The sequence below is a fragment of the Oryzias melastigma genome, linkage group LG5, assembly GCF_002922805.2.
Source record: "Oryzias melastigma strain HK-1 linkage group LG5, ASM292280v2, whole genome shotgun sequence".
Classification (NCBI taxonomy): Eukaryota; Metazoa; Chordata; class Actinopteri; order Beloniformes; family Adrianichthyidae; genus Oryzias; species Oryzias melastigma.
Window position 1 is genome coordinate 35,013,616 of NC_050516.1, and position 19,617 is coordinate 35,033,232.

At 36.8% G+C, this 19,617-nt stretch overlaps 1 protein-coding gene across 2 annotated transcripts in view; it reads left to right on the forward strand.

The window, feature by feature from the left end:
• The window catches only part of bsnb (bassoon (presynaptic cytomatrix protein) b), a 94,553-nt gene that overhangs the window by 28,773 nt on the left and 46,163 nt on the right, over nt 1–19,617 (forward strand). For both annotated transcript variants that reach the window (XM_024269353.2, XM_024269354.2), the window contains exon 3: nt 7,085–7,861. In XM_024269353.2, coding sequence (XP_024125121.1) covers nt 7,085–7,861 — 777 coding nt within the window. The remainder of the gene's footprint in view (nt 1–7,084; nt 7,862–19,617) is intronic.

Below are 19,617 nucleotides of genomic sequence, written 5' to 3' on the forward strand. Positions count from 1 at the left end.
AAATTTTCAAGATCAGTATTTGTTTTTCAAATTTTCAATATTTATCTAAAGTTTTCAGTTTTTTTTTAATTAAAAAAAAATTTATTCTTTAAATTTTCAAGATTTATTTCAAGTTTTCATCTTTTCTCCAAATTTACAAGATTTATTTCAAGTTTTCAGTATTTGTTTTTCAAGTGTAATTTTTTTTCCAAATTTTCAAGATTTATTTTAATTTTCCTTTTTTTCTAATTTTCAAATAATTTCAAATTTTATTATTTTTTTTTTATTTTCAATGTCTTGTTTTCACATTTTCTTTTTTTCAGTTACAATGTCTATTTTTGACGTTTTTTGGTTCTCTTTAAGCTGATCCTGATTTGACCTCATACATACCCTCCATCTTCTAGGTTGATATGATAGGAAATGAAAATCACAAAATAAAGATCAAGTAGAGCAGGAAATACCTTAATTATATAAAAAAAACAATAGAAGAAACATATAGAAAGGTAACGTTTTTAACATCAGAAAATGTGGCTCAAAAAGAAGAAAACATGTAGAAAGAACATTTGGGTAGATTACAAAAGTAGGCACAGCTTTGGATTATTAAAGATGTCCCAAGTTAATACCATCTGTCACATTTTTTCATCTCAAATTTGCAAATAGATAAATAAAGTTTCCCACTAAAAGCCCATGGAGAGATTTTTTGGCTCCTTAAGCCTCTGCTCACTGAGATTTCTCACATATTACCTAATGCACCCTCCAGTTATTTTCCACACACTTTCTTTTTTTATTTGTTTATTTATAATGTTGGTTTTATTCAAATTAGAGCATGCTGTAGGCAACTCTGCCATGCAATATAAAAGTGGACGGCACAAGTCAGATCAACACATTTATTCATGAGCCTCTGGTTTATTTTGTTTGAATATCTTTGGACAATGAGGATAAAACAGCACAGATACTGTGGGAATGAAGGGGGAGTTTAGAGGAACCTACCTTCTGGTCTACTTTTATGGATATTTATTTTCTTATTTTGATAGTAAAGGCTTAAAAAATATATTTAAGATACCAAAGAAGTCATTCTTTTTGTAATTTAACTCTGTATAAAGCGGGTTTTGTTGTTTTTCTTGTTTAGAGTTGCTGCTAAATAGGGCTGCGAGTATCTAAATACTCAGATATTTATCTTTTTTAGAAAAATTAAGTTTGAATATTTGTGATGTCCAAGAACGCTAATTTGCAATTTTTACAGAAGAGTATAGTGAAAAAAGCACTTTTGACAATATAAATGTCATTTCAAAATTGGAGAATTAATCTGGACTTTGAGTATATATATATATATATATGTATTTATAATAAATGCTCTATTGTCACCAGAAGTTAAAAAAATCTTCAAAGTAAAAGCAAATTTTTTTCAGAGATGAAAACAATCAAGTTTATTGAGCTAAATCCTGACAAATTGTTTTTTTAAATATAGTCAACAGTTTTAACAAAAAACATGTAATGAATATGAATTTAAGAACATTTCAAAAGTTTTCTGTCATTTTGTTGATTCTGATATCTTGTTGTAAATAAAGGTTGAAATGATGGTGATTAAATACATGCTTTAGTTTTAATACATCCAGGAAAAAGATGTACATATACCATCCATCCATCCATCCATCCATCCATCCATCCATCCATCCATCCATCCCTCTATCCATCCATCCATCCATCCATCCAACCAACCATCCATCCATCCATCCATCCATCCATCCATCCATCCAACCAACCATCCATCCATCCCTCTATCCATCCATCCATCCTTGCATCCAACCCTCTATAGATCCATCCTTGCATCCATCCATCCATCCAACCAACCATCCATCCATCCCTCTATCCATCCATCCATTCTTGCATCCAACCCTCTATCCATCCATCCAACCATCCATCCATCCATCCATCCATCCATCCCTCTATCCATCCATCCAACCAACCATCCATCCATCCCTCTATCCATCCATCCATCCATCCCTCTATCCATCCATCCATCCTTGCATCCAACCCTCTATCCATCCATCCATCCTTGCATCCATCCCTCTATCCATCCAACCAACCATCCATCCCTCTATCCATCCATCCATCCATCCATCCATCCATCCCTCTATCCATCCATCCAACCAACCATCCATCCATCCAACCTTGCATCCAACCAATCATCCATCCATCCATCCAGTTTCCGATTCAGAAAAATCCAATTTGTGGTTGCTGGAGCCTATCCCAGCATCTGTTGGGTAAAGTCGCAGTACTCTTGTCCCTAAACAGATCTATTGTAAAGCTCCATTCAAACATAATATGTCAAATAGTATAAATTGTGGCTTGACCTGTGAATTGTGGATCTTTATTCATGAATCAAATCATATTCCCACTTATAAGTAAAAGCAAAACTACTTCACAGTTTTCTCTTTTTTTAATCCAAGATTCAGTCATCCTTAGAGCATTAAAGTACATTCGGATATTAATTAGTTGAGATTTTACAGATTTGTTTGGTTTTAAAATACACATAATATTTAATAGATTGTCATGACTTAATGGGCACACTGTGTATTTTTTCCTGAACCGGTGAATCAATATTGTCTTTGAAAACTTCCTGACATTATTTAAGGCAAGGTTACACGGACAAAGTTCTCCGGCACAAGTGTCATTTTGGCGTGACCTCGGTCACTCGCTATGTGACTACAAGCCGTGATGATTGATGAGTCGTGCACATTTAGCAGAAGGACTGTCCTTGAACGCCTCACGTTCAGAACAGATGATTTGACAGGTCAGATGTCAGCATCTCACCTGCCGACTGTGAATCAAAGCGGAGTGTGTCAACATTTCCTATAACAGAATACAGCCGCAAATTCTATCTAGCATCTGTCGTCATGGATTAATGATGACTCACTTATGTGTTTATAAAGTGCTGGCGTGGTAATGTACATCTGACAAGATTAAGAATTACACTGTCTGGTAATGTGTAATTAGAGTTAACATACTTTTATTCTAAAAGTAGATCCTAAACTTGAAGCTTTCAAGTTTTAATGTTGAACTGTTTGGTAACATTTTGTAATAAAGGTGTTGTTACTAATGTTAGTTATTACGTTGTTATTTATGCTGAAAATCTTCTTAAGCTTCACTTAAGCATTAATAAACCGTAGTAAATTAATTATTGATTTTTAATTCATGCTTAATTATTTAGTAACCAATGTTAGTAAAGTACTTTTTGGTGCCTAAAGGGTATTTATTTACTTTTAAATGGGACCTAATGAGTACTTGCATGGTGCTGGCGGCTGTGGTGCAGCGTTAGGGTGGTCAACCTCTTACCGGTTACCGGTAAGCCCACTGAGACGATTGCATCGTGATATTGGACTACATGAATAAAATTGATTGAATGGAATTGGACTGATCAGAAACTTGCAGGTTCGATTCATGTGTCGAAGTGTCCTTGGGCAAGACACTGAACCCCACATCGCCTCTAGTGGGAGGTTGGTGCCAGAGTTCAGCAGCGAAGCCGCCATTAGTGTTTGAATGGGTGAATGGATCTGTGACTGTAAAGCACTTTGGGCCTTTGAGGAAGTTAGTAAGGCACTATATAAGTATACACCATTTACCATTTTACTTTTTGTATCTAATTAGTACTTACATGGTACTTTTTGTACCTAGTTGATACTTACATGGTTCTTTTTGTACCTACTTGGCATTTAAATAGTACTTTTTGTACCTACTCGGTACTTACATGGTACTATTTGTACCTAACTGATACTTACATAGTACTTTTTATACCTATTTGTTATTTAAATTGTACTTTTTGTACCTACCTAATACTTACATGGTACTTTTTGTACCTACTTGGCATTTGAATGGTACTTTTTGTACCTACCTGATACTAAAAAGGTACTTTTTTTAACCTAATTAGTATTTACATAGTACTTTTTGTACCTATTTGCTACTTACATGGTACCTTTTGTACCTACTTGGTACTTACATGGTACTTTTTGTACCTACTTGGCATTTAAATGGTACTTTTTGTACGTACTTGGTACTTACAAAGTACTTGCTATGAAGTTATGTGATACTTTTTATTTCATACTTGTGTGGTACCTACTGGATATTTATGCTGTACACACTGGGTTTTTACATAGTACCTACTGGGTATTTACATGTTGTGTTAATGTATCTTTTGTAGTACCACTTGTAAAAACAAGGTAACAACAGAATTATAAAATGGAATAAAGGCTGGTTTTCTTTCACAGTCCAGTAGCACCTTACTTAAGGAGTAAATACTGAGTATTACTCATATGAACACATCCAGCATCTATTACTGCAAGTACCATGTAGTTGATTAGAAATGGGGCTGACTTTCTTTCATAGTCCAGTTTCATTGTACTTAAAAGGTAGTCTCTGTGCAACTACTTTCTCCTTTTACATCAGGGGTCTCAAACTCGCGGCCCGCGGGCCATTTGCGGCCCGCAGGATGATGATTTGCGGCCCCCGTCTTCATATGAAAGATTACTGTTAGTGCGGCCCGCAAGGCTGATATGAATGACAGTTGTTATGTGCAGAGCTGAATGAACCAATCACAGTGAGGTATATGACTCTGGAGGCGGGACATCGGCGGTCTGTCCAGTGCCTCTGTCTATCATTCATTCCTTCCTCCAGTCAGCTGGGCGGAGGAGGAGCCATGAAGCACCAAACGCGATTTCTCGTGCCCCGCGCGGGGAATTTGCTGCTCGCGGCTCGTCAAAAAATGTGTTTCTGTCGCCGCGTGTCGAAGGGGCTACCAGCTCCGTCTGTGGATGTCTCTCTCAGAATGAATGAGAGACAGATATGATGTCGAGGAATACGTTTTTTGACGTGCTGACTGTTCCTAACCAGAACTCCACAAGCTCCGATCCTCAAACCTGTAAGCCCGCCCCGCGCGGGGATCCGCTGCACCCGCCTGTCAGACACGTGATCCTGAGTTTGGCTGCACCTGCGTGCGCGTGTCTGTGACTTTTAAGGTTCACACACCGGCTGTGTCGGCGCGCATTCCAGTCCATGTAAACGCGATAGAAGTCCGATATTCTGCTACGCGCGTTTGCATAAAAACCCCCCCCCCTCCGAATGCGTGCTGATGCAACCGCCGCGCGCACGAGCACCCCACACCTCCAATGAATAGAAGACGCATACAGACGTGGACAAAAGTGTTCATACCCCTCAGTTAAAGAAGGACAAACCCACAATTCTCACTGAAATCACTCAAAACTTACAAAAGTAACAATAAATAAAACACCTGTGATGTCAATTAAAGGACACACCTGAGTTAATCATGTCACTCTGGTCAAATAGTTTTCAATCTTTTATTGAGGTACCATCACTTTTGTCCAGGCCTGTTTCATTACTTGTTTTTTAAAATAATTTTGTTAATCAACAATTCAAAAGTGATGGCTGATTTTGATTGTTTAATTTTCATTTTTTTACATTTATTTATTGTTACTTTTGTAAGTTTCAAGTGATTTCAGTGAGAATTGTGGGTTTGTCCTTCTATAACTGAGGGATACCAACACGTTTGTCCACCACTGAAGGTCAGATTTATTTATTGTGAGGAGAGTTCTACAAAAATCTACATAAAATGAAATCCTTCAAAGAATTTCTCGTTACCGGGGCTTTTCTCACTCTGAAGGAGGATCTGTTAATACAGATATTTGAAACTGAACACAAATAATGAGTTTTCTGCAGTCAGTCAATATGTGGTTTCTTCAGTTGTCTGTATCTGTTGTTTGGTCATTATTATTATTTTATTTAATTATTACTAATTTACTTGTTTTTTTTATTCATCTTTTAATGCATGGTAAAAAACAAGAAAACAACAACAGAAAATTCTACATATATTATATGTAAAAATATTACACCTCAATTATGTAGTTTGAAATGGAGTAGGAAGAAGTTTAAAAACCTTTTTTTAATCCTACCCCCTAGCAATATATCTTAAGTTTAATCTTCAATATAAACTATTTCAGAAACGGACATTAACTACTCTTATTTTTTTATATATATAAATCAACACGGACAAAGATCTATTCACGTCGTTTATTATTTATTCATTATTTTGTGTTAAAAACAAAGATATTTAAGAACATTGGAATGTTTTCTTAGCGATTTTCTTGAGAAAATCCTGATGCGGCCCGGCCTCACCTAGACGCCGCCTGTAGTGGCCCCCGGCTGATTTGAGTTTGAGACCCCTGTTTTACATAGTACCACAAAAAACCCTAAAATTTGAAATTTGAAAACTGAAATACGATAAATGGTACTTTCTTAGTACTTACTCTGCTCTCAATAATGGTAAATACCACAAAAACACAAAAAGGTGCCACACAAGTACTATGTAATTACCTATCTTCTTACGTATGATGAATACCATGAAACACAAACACTCACTAAGTCAATAGAAAGTAAATTCTGGGTCATTTTTCACAGTACTTCAGAGGTAGTTTCTATTTATCTACTATCTTTATACACATGGTAAATACAATGAAACATACAATAAGTGAAGAAGTAAATTGAAGGTACTTATCTTGTTCTTACATGTGATTAGTACTACAATAGACACATTAACACATGTAAATACCCAGTACATTGTAAAATTAAAACATTGGTTCAATTAAGAAAAGTTCTGTAATTTGCTACATTTAAAAATATTCGTTTTTATCAAATTAAATTGTTAAGTTGAGTAAACTATCAACTCAAAATTTGCATTTCATGAAAAGTAAGAATTTTAAATGTAGCAAATTACAGAACTTTTTTTAATTGATCCAATCTTTCATTTTTTACAGTGTAAGTAGTAAGTAAAAACCAAGTGTATACAGCATAAATACCCAGTAGGTATAATATAAATACCCATTAAGTATCACATAAGTATTAACCAAATATTACCATATAAATACGCAAAAAGTACCAAGTAGGTACGAAAAGTACCATGTAAATACCCTTTAAGTATCCAGTTTGTAAAAAAAAAAAAACCCTGTAAGTACTGTACTGTAAAAGAAAATATTACCAAATTTTTACTCTAATGCAGAATCCTGAAAACTAAAATTCTTTTTTACTCTTTTTTTAGGTGCAGGAGTGGTTATGCCTGAACTGTCAGATGCAAAGAGCGTTGGGTATGGACATGACCACACCGCGATCAAAGAGTCAGCAACAGATCCACTCTCCCTCTCATCCCACCAATCCCGAAGTCAAACCAGAACCTCCGGCTCAGCCTGCACCCCAGACACAAGCCCCTCCCCCAAAGCAACTTTCCGCACAGACTCATCCCGTACCTGGTCCTCCAAAACAGACGGGTCCAGGCCAGCAACAAGCTAAGCTTCCCCCTGGGGCGGTCCCTCTTCCTGGGATGGCCAAGGCCCCCTCGCAGCCCGATCTGTCCCGGAACTCCCCAGCCCACCAACCCCAGCACCCGCGCCAGGACCAGACCCGCAGTGCCGGCAGCTCTCCGTCCCGACAGCCCCCTCCCCCAGAGCAGACGTTTGGGAAGTTGTTTGGCTTCGGTGCATCTCTCCTAAACCAGGCCAGCACGCTCATATCTGAGACCACTCAGCCCCAACAGCAGCCCCCAAAACCAGCCCCCAAACCCGGGGGGCCACAAGGTCCGGTTGGTGGAGCAAGTAAACCCCCAGGATCACATCCTGCACAGCAAGGGCCTCCAGCACCCACTCAGCAGCAGCAGCAGCCTCCTCCAAACTCATCGAAGCCTAAAGCCTGCTGCCCGCTCTGTAAAACGAGCCTCAATGTTGGAATCAGCGCAGAACCGCCCAACTACAACACCTGCACTCAGTGCCACTCGCAGGTGTGCAACCTGTGCGGATTCAACCCCACCCCCCATTTAACCGAGGTAAGGCTGGTTTCACCTGCTGGCTTTCTGTTTGGAAAGTTACATGCTGCGGTTTGTGTAACTAAAATCACTGATGTTTCTTTGTGGAGTCTTTGTTTATATTTAACATTAAATGATTTAGGGTTTATAGTTTGTAGTTGTAGTGGAATAATTATCATTTTTTGTTAGCTTTGCTGTCAAATAACCTGCAACATGTCAGTCAGTGATGTTAACTACAGTCTTCAAAATTTATCCATCAACACTGGAGCTGTCCTGATGCCTCCATGTGTTTGCTTTGTTCTCTTTAGTGGAAATATTGGATGCTTTTTCGTGTCCAGCAGACATACTTTTTGGATTCAGTGAGATCTCTGCGAAAAACTTTTTTTTCCAGAGATGACAATGAAGTGATGATATTTTTTAGCTCTATTATCAACAGACAGTTGTAAAGGATGATATTTATTTCTTAAATCCATTCCTACATCCACTGAGTGTCTGTTAGATTTAAATATGTGTTCAAGTTAGTGTGTCTAAATAGTTTTGTGTTCACCTTACACGGGTTTCCTTAAAGTTGACATAACACATCTTTACAAATGAGAGCTCAGCAAAAATTCCTGCTTTAAACTGATGAAAATGGCATTTTATTGTCAAACATGAACAGCAAGGCAACAGCAATCGCCATTAGCTCTTCCGGAGAATGGAGCTTCATCGGGCGGCTGCCTAGCATAGCCGTCGATTGAGCTCAATGAGCTTCGTGACAGGCTGGCAATCCATCCAACCTAACTGCTACAATCTCCGGCAAACCCATAGGTTAAGAAAATTAATGGACGTTCAGGACAAAAATCCTCGCATCGAGCCGCCATATTCAATCTCCTTTTTTACCCTTTGATCTTGTTGCTGAAAACATCAGGTGCCCAAAGCTGAGTCCCTGATTGGTTGACGTGCCGTGTCAACCTTGCGCGTCTTTACATTGACTTAACATTAAAACTTGACGCATCTGCCGGGTCTGGTGTGAATTATTAATCCCTCAAATCTACAGGTTAAAATAACATATAATCCTGCTGGTGTTATTTGGTGTCTTTATGAAAATAATTTCTGTGATACAAGCCAGATTTATACAATCTCAAGGCAGGAAAATCACTTATTTATAAATAAAGTTTGATTTGATTTAGACTTTATGACATTTTTACAGAGGCCCTGAAGTGCAAATCAAACCAACAAAACAAATATAAAAAAACCCATTTCATCTCCAACATCAAAATGAAGTTTTAGAAGCCAGAACTTTATTCCAAAAATATAAAATACAAAAAAAAAAGTTAAACAAAATAAGCAGAAAATGTTTTGGGGAAACAAAAGGCATTTCCAGAAATCAAAAGGAAAAAGTTAAACAAATATGAAACCAGAAAAGGTAGGTATTATGGGAGGTCAAGAGGACATCCCTGATTGGACGATGATGTTTGTTCATCTTTTTAACTTCTGGCCAAATACACTGGAGAAGTTTAGTGACTGATTAATCAACTCTTTATCACTGTTCAGGCTCAACATCTGTCTGCTTTCCTTCTTCTTTAAAACTCAGTTATCATATCAGATCAGTGACATCCCATAATACCTTTTCGGCTATTGATTTGGTTCTATTTTCTAACTTTTCATTTTGATTTCTGAAAATGTCTCTTTTTCCTGAAGCTTTTTTATGCTTTTTGTTTCTGGCATTTTTAAAACAAAGTATTAGGGCCAGTTTACAAACTTTTTTTTTTATTACGACTTTAAATCTCATAAATTTATGATTAAAAAGTCGTAGCTGTCAAATTATGGGAATAAAGTTGTTTATTTATGACTTAAATATTCATAGGCTAAATTTATGACTTTTATTCTTGTAGATTTATAAGAAAAAAGCTTTTTTGGTGTCCCTTATACTTCATCATATATTTTAATTTGATTTCTAAAATGCATTTATTTATTTATTTATATATATTGTTTTGTTTTCCTTGTTTAATTGTTGTTTTGTTTTTGCATTGAGAGATTTGTTGATGTGATTTGCACTTCAGGGCAACCAATTCTAAAAGATGAAGGAAAATAAAGCAGATATTAATTAAATGTTTTTTTTTTTAATTAAACCCCGACAAAGTATGAGTACAGACAGCACACTTAAAAAGTAGAAGCAATAATTTGCTGTTTAAACTAAAGAAACTCATTTTTTAAAATTCGTATAAATCTGTTTCCATACATACTGCCTACATTTCATCTCACTCAAACTCTGTGTTCATAAAACTCTTCTGACCTTTTTGCTGCTCTCCAGGATTTCAGTACCTGCTCTGTTTTGCTCTGTGGAATTCTTTCATGTTGGAAACATATTAAAGTTCCAGCCATGACTCACCTTATCAGTGAGTCTAGCCTTGAGCGGCAAGGAAATCTATGAGCAATCTACAGGAAATAGAACCTAATTAAGTTCAATTTATTGGATTATCTTGGTATTTATTAGTCATACTGAGGGTCAGATGAGGGCAGGTTCTTCTTTTACTGTCTCTTTGTCCTGCGTCATGGTGGGAATCTTATTGTAGGAATAGAGACCAGCAATGGCTTCCAGAGCCAGGCAATAACAGAGTTTAATTATGCAAATCAAGTCCAATTGAATGATAGCCATAATAGCAGGCTTGCTGCAGAGCTGAAGCTTTTTATGGGCATGTCTTGTCTTCCCAGGCATCCGGTTGTCACAAGCACTTGCAGAGGCCATTTGTAGATCGCTATGGAAACAGAGAGTTAATTTGTTTGTCAGCCTTCCCCTGACTTGGCTGCTGTGATGCTGAACGGAGTCCAAAAACTTTCAGGGTGCTGCTCGGTATTATTGAAGATGTGATTCTGCTGGGGGCTGCGTGACGGCGTGGTGCCTCAGATATGTGTGTTTGTCTGAAACCGAGATCTGCAACCTGCGGCTCCAGAACCACATGTGGCTCTTTTAGCTCTCTATGGTGGCTCTTTGGTTGAAGAAAAATAATATAACAGTAATTTTTTAAAGTTTTTTCATTTATGTAATTTAGTTTACTAAGGAATTTTAGGCTATTTTGGAGTTTAGCTAGTAATTAAGCAACAAGTTAGCTTTTTTCTGCCTAATTTGACCTCTACTGAGTTAGCTAAAAAAAAGTAGCGATAAGTTTTTGGCTAATTTGTTATCTACTGAGATTTTTTAGGCTAATTTAGAGTTTAGCTTCTATGTTAGCAACAGGCTAACATTTTTGAACAATTTAGTTTACTGAGGAATGATAGTCTATTTTGGAGTTTAGCTAGTAATTAAGCAACAAGCTAGCTTTTTGGCTAATTCGGCATCTACTAAGGTAAAAGTTCAAAATAAAAATAAAAAACATTTTGAGAGATGCTAGTTTAATTTTATATTTTTGCTTTTGATCGTGCCAAAAACATAAAAAATAATTCCTATTTATTTATTTTTTTAATGGTAATGAATTATCCAAATTTCTTAAAGGCTAAAGTAAATCTATGTGGCTCCCTCAAGATTTTGATCAGTAGAAAACTAGTCCAAATGGCTCTTTTACTGTTAAAGGTTGCCGGCTCCTGGTCTAAAATGATATATTTGGTACATTCATAAACAGCAAAAATAGTTTTTACTTTTCTCAAGCAATTGTCTTTTTATTCTATTACAGATTTGAAGTATGTAACAAACCTAGAATTGTTACTATAATCAAAGTATTTTGTCATTTTATAACAGGACGTCACACCATATTCACCTTCTATATTAGTGTTAATTCACCAGATATGTAGAGAATCGGAAGACACAGCAGGAAGTCCTCACCTGAGCTTACATTTAAAAGCTTAAAAGTTGATAGTTCTGAGAAGTTTTTTCAACAACATCATTGTTGAAAGGGTTTCCAAAAAGTTAAGGAAATTTCCAAGAGAATCTGGCAACAGAGAAAAAATATGGCGCCCAAAAAATTAATAGCTGGAAGTCCCTCCTCCTGCTGGAGCCGGGCGCATCAAAAATATCGTTTTAATCTTTCAACCTTTTTTTCACTCTTTTATCGACCCTTTTTTTGACGTTTTTATTTTTTCTGTGAAACTTTCTGTCATGGAGAAAAAAACGGTTACAGTTTTTATCACATTCAAAAGCGTAAAAGCTCATAGTTCTTAAAAGTTTTTTTAAAAATCTTTTTGAAAGGGTTTCCCAAAGTTTAGGAAATTTCCACTTACGCAACTGGCTAAAGTTACGACTTCCGCTTCCGGTTACAGATTGATTTTGACGCCATCTTGCGTGTGACCAGAGACCGCTCGAAATTTCCGCTTACGCAACCGGATAAAGTTGCAAAATTTCCGCTTCTGGTTGGAGATTTTTTTTCTGGCGTCGTTTAGAAAGGCACCAAATCCCCCTTTATTCTCCCGACCAATGAGCTCTTCCAACAAGCTCACTCCTGATTGGTGAGAGTGGTTGCCACAGAAACGTTGACTCAGACCGACTCCGACCAATCACTGCTTACCGATGATGTCTGGTTCCAACATGGCAGCCTCCATATCGGCTAAAAATGGAGACTGAATTGGGTTCATTTAATTGGAACAGGAAGCAGGTCGTTTTCTACGGGTGACATCACACTCTCTCTGTCCAGTTCATATATACAGTCAATGATGTTGCCATAAGAAAGTTATTTTACACAACACATCTTTGAATCACAGTTTATGAGTACTACTGACCTGAGGACTAACAGTACTCGTGTAAACACGTGTACTTTCCCTGCTAGTCGTTGGCTCCAGCTAATGCCGTCTAGTTTTTGTCAGACAGCGAGTAATCTTTAAAGATGGCCGATGTACCAAAATCTTTTTGGTAAACAAAAACAACAAAATAGGGTCCTTAGATTCCTTTGCTTTTATTAAGATTAGCAGTCAGTGACTACAATAAACGTTGATTGTCTCAAACTATGTGTGCAAGAACATCATGATGTCCTCCAACAGACCTTTGAGTATCAGCTAAACCTATGAGACAACAAGGATCCACTAAAGCCTAAAATGATCTGGGAAGGAGAATGTGGAGGGAATTTACGTCAGCTGCACATCACAAGTGATCTCTTATTACAGAAATTAATTTATGCTGGTGTCATCTAAATAAGTCCAGAAAGCTTGTATGTATACTTAACCGATACTTCAGACAGACACTCATTCCAGCTTCTGGTGTTTCTGACACAAGTTAGAAAACACTTGAAAAGCAATCTGTTCAGAGGACTCTGAGATCTGGGATTCTTCTGCAAAATACAAACAAGGCTTGAGAATTTGTCTTATCTATGATTAATTGACATCCCTATTATGTGTCATTATTTAGTATTCTAAGGTTTGTTAAGGAAGGGCTTAAGCGTACATCTGCATTTACCAAAATGACCCTTATAGAATATGTATTCATTAAACATTATTTTTATCCTCTTTTTCCTTTCTTTTTTTTTCTTGCTATATGCTATATAACTGTTAATTTAAAATCATAAAAGCCAAAATCATGGTGTCATGATGATACTAGATTCTCAAGCCTCGTTTCTGCTGAGCAGCCCTGTACTACGGTCGGTCCGGTTCCATCCAGTATTTTGAGCATTTCCATTGTTAAATGGACCCATTAACCAGTTCTGACCTGTACCTCTTTGTGGGCCTGCAACCGTTCTTGGTCTATAGAAAAATAGAACGGGACGGTTGGGGCAGAACCGCTGTTGCCACTTGCTGATTGGCAGAAAGTGATGACGACATTAGAAAGCTCCAATGTAGCGCTAAGCTAAGGATTCCGGTTTCCTCTTTACAGCGATATTCTTCTTAGCAATCTTTTTTCAAATAGCATTAAATTCCTGTTATTAGCTGTAATAACTGCTGGATGACCCCTATGGTTGTTGCCTTTCTAGTCGTCGCACGAAAACGACACAATGACATGCTAGTGGTCAAAATTGGAAAACCTGAAGTTTATTTTCTAGGACATAGTTTCTGCAGAGAGACTGTAGTTCATTAGAAATTCACATTTGAATCGTTAAACTCTGTCCTTCTAGCGCAGGGTCACCAACCTTTTTGACACTGAGAGCTGCTTCATGGGTACTGAGTCATACAAAGGGCTACTAGTGTGAAATAACAAATTTGCTTAGTTTGCCTTTATTAAACATTATTAATAATGAATAATGATACTCCTCTATGTGAAGACACTGACTTCTCACCATAATTATCAACAAAGACGACAAGCTAGGAAACAAATATCAATATTCAGCACTTTATATATCTCAGTAATTGTTAAATCTTCAGATAATAACTTACATTTCATGGGAAAAATGTCCCATTTTCACTATATTGTACTATGTTTATTATATGTAATGTTAAAGAAAAATCAACTTACACATTTTTAAACAAATCTTGTCGCATTTTGAACTAATGATCAAATCTGCAACATTTTTAACTAAATTATTGATCTTTGAACTGAAGTAGGTCAGAGGTCACCTTAACTTATCTAAAGTTTAGATAAATTAAAGACATTTTAATTTTTAAATCTGTGTCAATGCAATTTAAAAAGAAAAGTAACAAATTAAAATTTTATTCTAGATGCAGCTCACGTGTGAGTTGTGTCATTTTTAGAAGAGACGTGCGGTTAACTTGTGTGGTCCTTGGGAGAACCTGGTGGTTGGAACCAGGTTGGTGACCCTGTTATAGATCCACTCCAATGAAAATTGTACTTTTTGTGTTTCTAACATGTATTTATAGAATTTTACTGATAGTAGAGGACCTATATAAAATAATTTACGATTAAAACTGTGTTTCTGGGTTTTTCTTAATTAAATTCAGGAGTAGATGAAAACTAGATGCTTGAAAATGCTCAGACTAATAAGTGGCTATTACGTCACACCAACAAGTATTTCACGACTGCATTTTTGTGTCTGCTCCTGATTCAAAGAAAAAAAATGAAACTTTCATAATATATGTCCTCGATTATGAAAAAAAAAATCCACAGGAACATTTAAAAAACAAACAAAAAAGCAATTTTCGTAGCAGTCGGTCTATAATTTAATTAGATCCATACTAAGCCAAATTATTTTTTTCACCTTATAAAACCGTCTAACATAAGCCATATTTGCCCTTTAAGGTAGAAGACTTAAAACATTGATTTTAAAAGATAAGTGTTTAAGTAAACTGTGTTAAATAAGAATTCAAAATAAATACCAAAATTCAAAAATATAATTCTTTGTTTAGATATTTGTACTTGAGCTCATTCATTTTTGGAAATATTCATAAACATTTTCTATCATACTGCCAGTGACAACATGCATAATGAATTCATAGAAAATTAGGTTAAGCAGCGATCGTGTGAGTAAAAGTCAGTCTTTAATATGATGATGAGCGGCCGTAAGGAAGGAAGGATGGGGGAGGAAGGGATGAGGGGGTGAGGTGAAAGACTGAGAATCAACAGAAGAGTGAGAATCAAAGATAATGAGGGACGAGCTTGTCACGTTGCAGAATTTTTCACATCAATTAGAGCTGAAAGTCGGGTGTGATTCTGAGTAAATAAGATGTCCTCGTTTTGGGACATTTCCCTCCGTCATTATGCTTCTCAAGGAGATTAAAACCAACAGTGTGTCACTGTCTTTCCCCAGAGTCTGGCTATAAATAGAAGGCGAAGTTTGTTCACTGATGTGTCTGCTGCTCAGCTGGATTTTCAGTACAGTAAATCCTCATTCCTGAATTTCCTCGTCTTTCTGTCTCTGCCTTTGCTGCTGTGGCCTTTTCTGGCCTAACGAAGCAGATTTCGCTGAATAGCTGTCATGCTTTAGCTCTCTGACTGCACATACAGATTAAGGTGTGTTTTACATTCTGGATTATAACTCAGTACACTCCAACAGTATTTTTGTCAGTATCCCTGTATGTCTACGCTTTTTGTCCTTCTAGTTTTGCAGGCATTGGCTCTGACTCTGTGTGTCTGTTATGATGATATAGAAGCCTGCCCAGTGTTTGTAATGAGGTGGAGGGCCTGAGTGGGTCATAAATAAAGACTGAGCTGTAGAAAAAGTGTGGAGAAACAGAAAACATAGCTCATAAATAATTCAGGGAGGGTGAACATTATAAATAGTTCATGCAGCGTTGAGCAGTGAGAGAACTGTTTGATTCCTCTTGTCATATAGGCTTATAGCATGTGTTGTGTCCCGCCTAAGCTTTATGTCCATGTGGAGACGTGCACGTGTGCAGGTGCATGTGTAATCTATAAGAGGAACAAATACTGCACAATAAGTACATTATTCCTATACTTTCTACTGTTAGAACAAGAAATGTTTGCTGTGTTTGGAATAAGGTTACATTTTTTAGATGACTGTATATGAGAACTGGACCCGGGTGAGAGACGTCACCATAGACCATCCTTAGTATGATCTTTACTATTATGTCTTTAATGTTAATGACAATTTTTTTATTTAAAAAAAATAGTGTTCCAATTGTGATTATGGAGTTTTTAACCAAAATCCCACCACCTAAATGTCTTAAAGAGACATTTTTCATGTTGATCTGATGGCTCTGATCTCCTCTAAGGGGGCGTGGCTTTTGGAGCTGAGCTGTTTCCCACAATGCATTGTTTTGTAGTCATCAAGCGCAGCACCAGATTTCCAGCTGCTCTCACCTAGGCAGGCGCCTTGCACCACCTCTTTCTCGTGATATTTGACGATGATTAACATGTGACGTCAGAGTAAAAAGTACCCAGCATGCACTGCAATCCAGGCGTCCGCCTCCATGATCTCAAACACACCTACTATTTCTATGACAACCACCCTCACCGATCAGGAGCAAGCTTTTTTAAAGTCCACAATCAAACATTTCAAGCATTTGAGGTGGCGGCCAGTGGGTACCACCTTCTTTTATTGAGGCATCTGATTGGTCAGTTTATAACTTGTAATGAATATATGAGAAAAATCTGGATTGGCGAAACATGTCAAAATCAGAGCAAGAATTGTTATTCTGACAAATACAGCGACTGAGTAAAAAAATGTTTATTCCTCTATAAAAGTCTTTGGGATTTTGGCTTCTTGGAGCCAGCAGGTACTTCCTGTTTGGAAGGCGAGGGGGGAGGAGCCACATAGATATATGGGATGTCACTCAAAAAAGTTGCAGTGAATTAACTAAAAACAAATTATTGTGAGTTTACTTAGTGACACCTTCCTTTGTCTTTTTGCATCACTGGCTGCACAGTTGAGTTGCAAGTTCCCACCGGATGGTATAAACGCAGTCACACAGAGGAGCCAGCTCACACATTCACATCTGTGGCAGAGCAATAACAATTAGACTGTACAAAGAGAGGATTTTAACAGTCCATGACACATCTGTTGTAACTTTGCAGTGCATTTGCTTGTTGGTTTTGCTTTTCACACATTCATGGATGAGGAAATCAGACTCACAAAAATATATCCTCATCAGAGAGATGATCAAACAAAATCTGCTTAATCTCGAATGACAGAATTCCTAATTTTTACTAGCACACTTTTTTTTTTTCAACAAAGCAGGCATACAAACCAATAGATGCAGTGTTTTGCACATATTCCTCTCACAAACCTATAGATGAACATGTCACCCCCAAATCTCAACATGCTGGAAGTATTTTCTAAAAGTTGGCACCAGCCGGTGTCTCCCTCAGGAGTCTCATACAAAGCCAGATGGCTGGAGGCATCATGCATCCAAGCCTGCCGTGCTCAGCCTGGCTGCTCCCAAAGTGATGATGGTGTGCCATCACATGACTCAGGCAGCCATCCGGTCTCCGTCAGTACCGCGCTCGCTGCCTTAAAATGCTCCCGTGTTTCTTAAAGCTGCTCATGCAAAACACACACAAAACTATGTTTGTTGTTGCAGGATGGAGAGACAACAGCAGAGAACTTCACTATAGTTGATTCCCAGAAGTCCTTCCTTATGATGTCACTTTATGATTTTAGTTGACGAATATTATAAAGGGCTGAACTGAACAAATTAAGAAATTAAAAAAATTAGAAGAAATTGCTGAAAACAAAAAGGAAAAAAATGCTAATAAGGCCTTTTAGTTTAGGTATAATTTTCTTTATTTATTCAACTAATTCAACTTTATCATGACATGGAATAGAACTTTCTGCAAAAGCAGGAAGACATCTCACTAAGCTGCTGCTGTTTGAGTGTGTACCTGAAGAGTGTATGCGACCCCTGAGCTGATTGTAAGTTAGTTTTATTTTCATGATTTTATGTTTTTTGCCTCCTGGCCTGGTATCCCTTGAAAACAACATTTTGTCTCAAGGGACTTCCTGGTAAAATAAAGGTTAAAAAAAGTAATGAAACAAGAAAATGTAACTGAAAAATCATGCATCGTGCGTTTTGTTAAATATTTTATGGCCCTCTAAAACACTGGATGAAATGTACCCACATAAAGACCTCTTACGCAGGTTCAGGGAGCCTGACTAAGAATCTTTGCTTTATTACACACTTTAAATGCCATATTTCCAGCTTCATTGTGTTATTATGTTCTGCAAAACTTTTTTGATGAAATAAAAGTAAAAACATGCTCTACTAAATCATGATTTGTTTACTGTATTTTTGCACAATAGGGCACACCAGATTATAAAGGCGCAAATAAATGAATGGTCTATTTTCAAACTTATGTCATATATTAGGTGCAATGAACTTTAAAGCACATTAAGTGAGACAAAAAAGTCAGATGAGCCTGTCAGCCAGTTGGAGTTTATTAACTCTGTTCACAGTGACTCTAGGATTTGTTTGTAACATGTTACATTTTACTTATTTTGGAAACGTTAGCTGGGTTAGCATATGTACAATAACTCCAGACCTTGTTTGCAGCACATACACAAACAGACTGATACTGCTAAAACAAATGTTACTGTGACTATACCAACTTCCAACTTCATTAGTAACACTTAAAAAAAAAAAAAAATAAAGAAAATAAAAATGAGGCGCTACATGTTAGCATACTTACACTGAAATTTCATTGCAACCTGTAAAAAAAAAAGACGGAGATTTTGGCAGAATGCCATGTACTTCTGAAAATTGTTTCAACATCAGTAAATGCTACGATAAATAGATAAATAGCATGACCTGCAATAATGCAAGTGTGAATGCTGTCAGCTGAATGTGTCCAATGAAGATGCAAACGCTGAAGCTTGCCAAAATATTAGCTACATTCTAAATTAGCCAAAAAAAAACTGGAAACATTTTCCATTTTGCCAAAAACAGCTAGCATAATGCTAAAACATAAGCTAAACTCTAAATTTGCCTAAAGAACATAATAAATGTCTAATTTTGACAAAACAACTAGCATAATGCTAAAATGTTTGCTAGACTCAAACTTAGCCTAAAAAACTGAAAAAAAGTCCAAATCAGCCAAAGCAGCTAGCATGATGCTAAAATATTAGCTAAACTCCAAATTAGCCAAAAACTGGAAAAATGTCTAAATTTAACGAAACAGCTAGCATGGTGCTAAAATATTAGCTAAACTCCAAATTAGCCAAAAACTGGAAAATGTCTAAATTTAACGAAACAGCTAGCATGATGCTAACATATTAGCTAAACTCCAAATTTACCTAAAGAATTTAGAAAATGTCTAATTTTGACAAAACAGCTAGCATGATGCTAACATATTAGCTAAACTCCAAATTTACCTAAAGAATTAAGAAAATGTCTAATTTTGACAAAACAGCTAGCATGATGCTAACATATTAGCTAGAAGCAAAATTAGCCCATGGAACAGAAACATTGTCAAATTTTGCCAAAACAGCTAGCATAATGCTAAAATATTAGCTAGACTCAGCCTAAAAAAC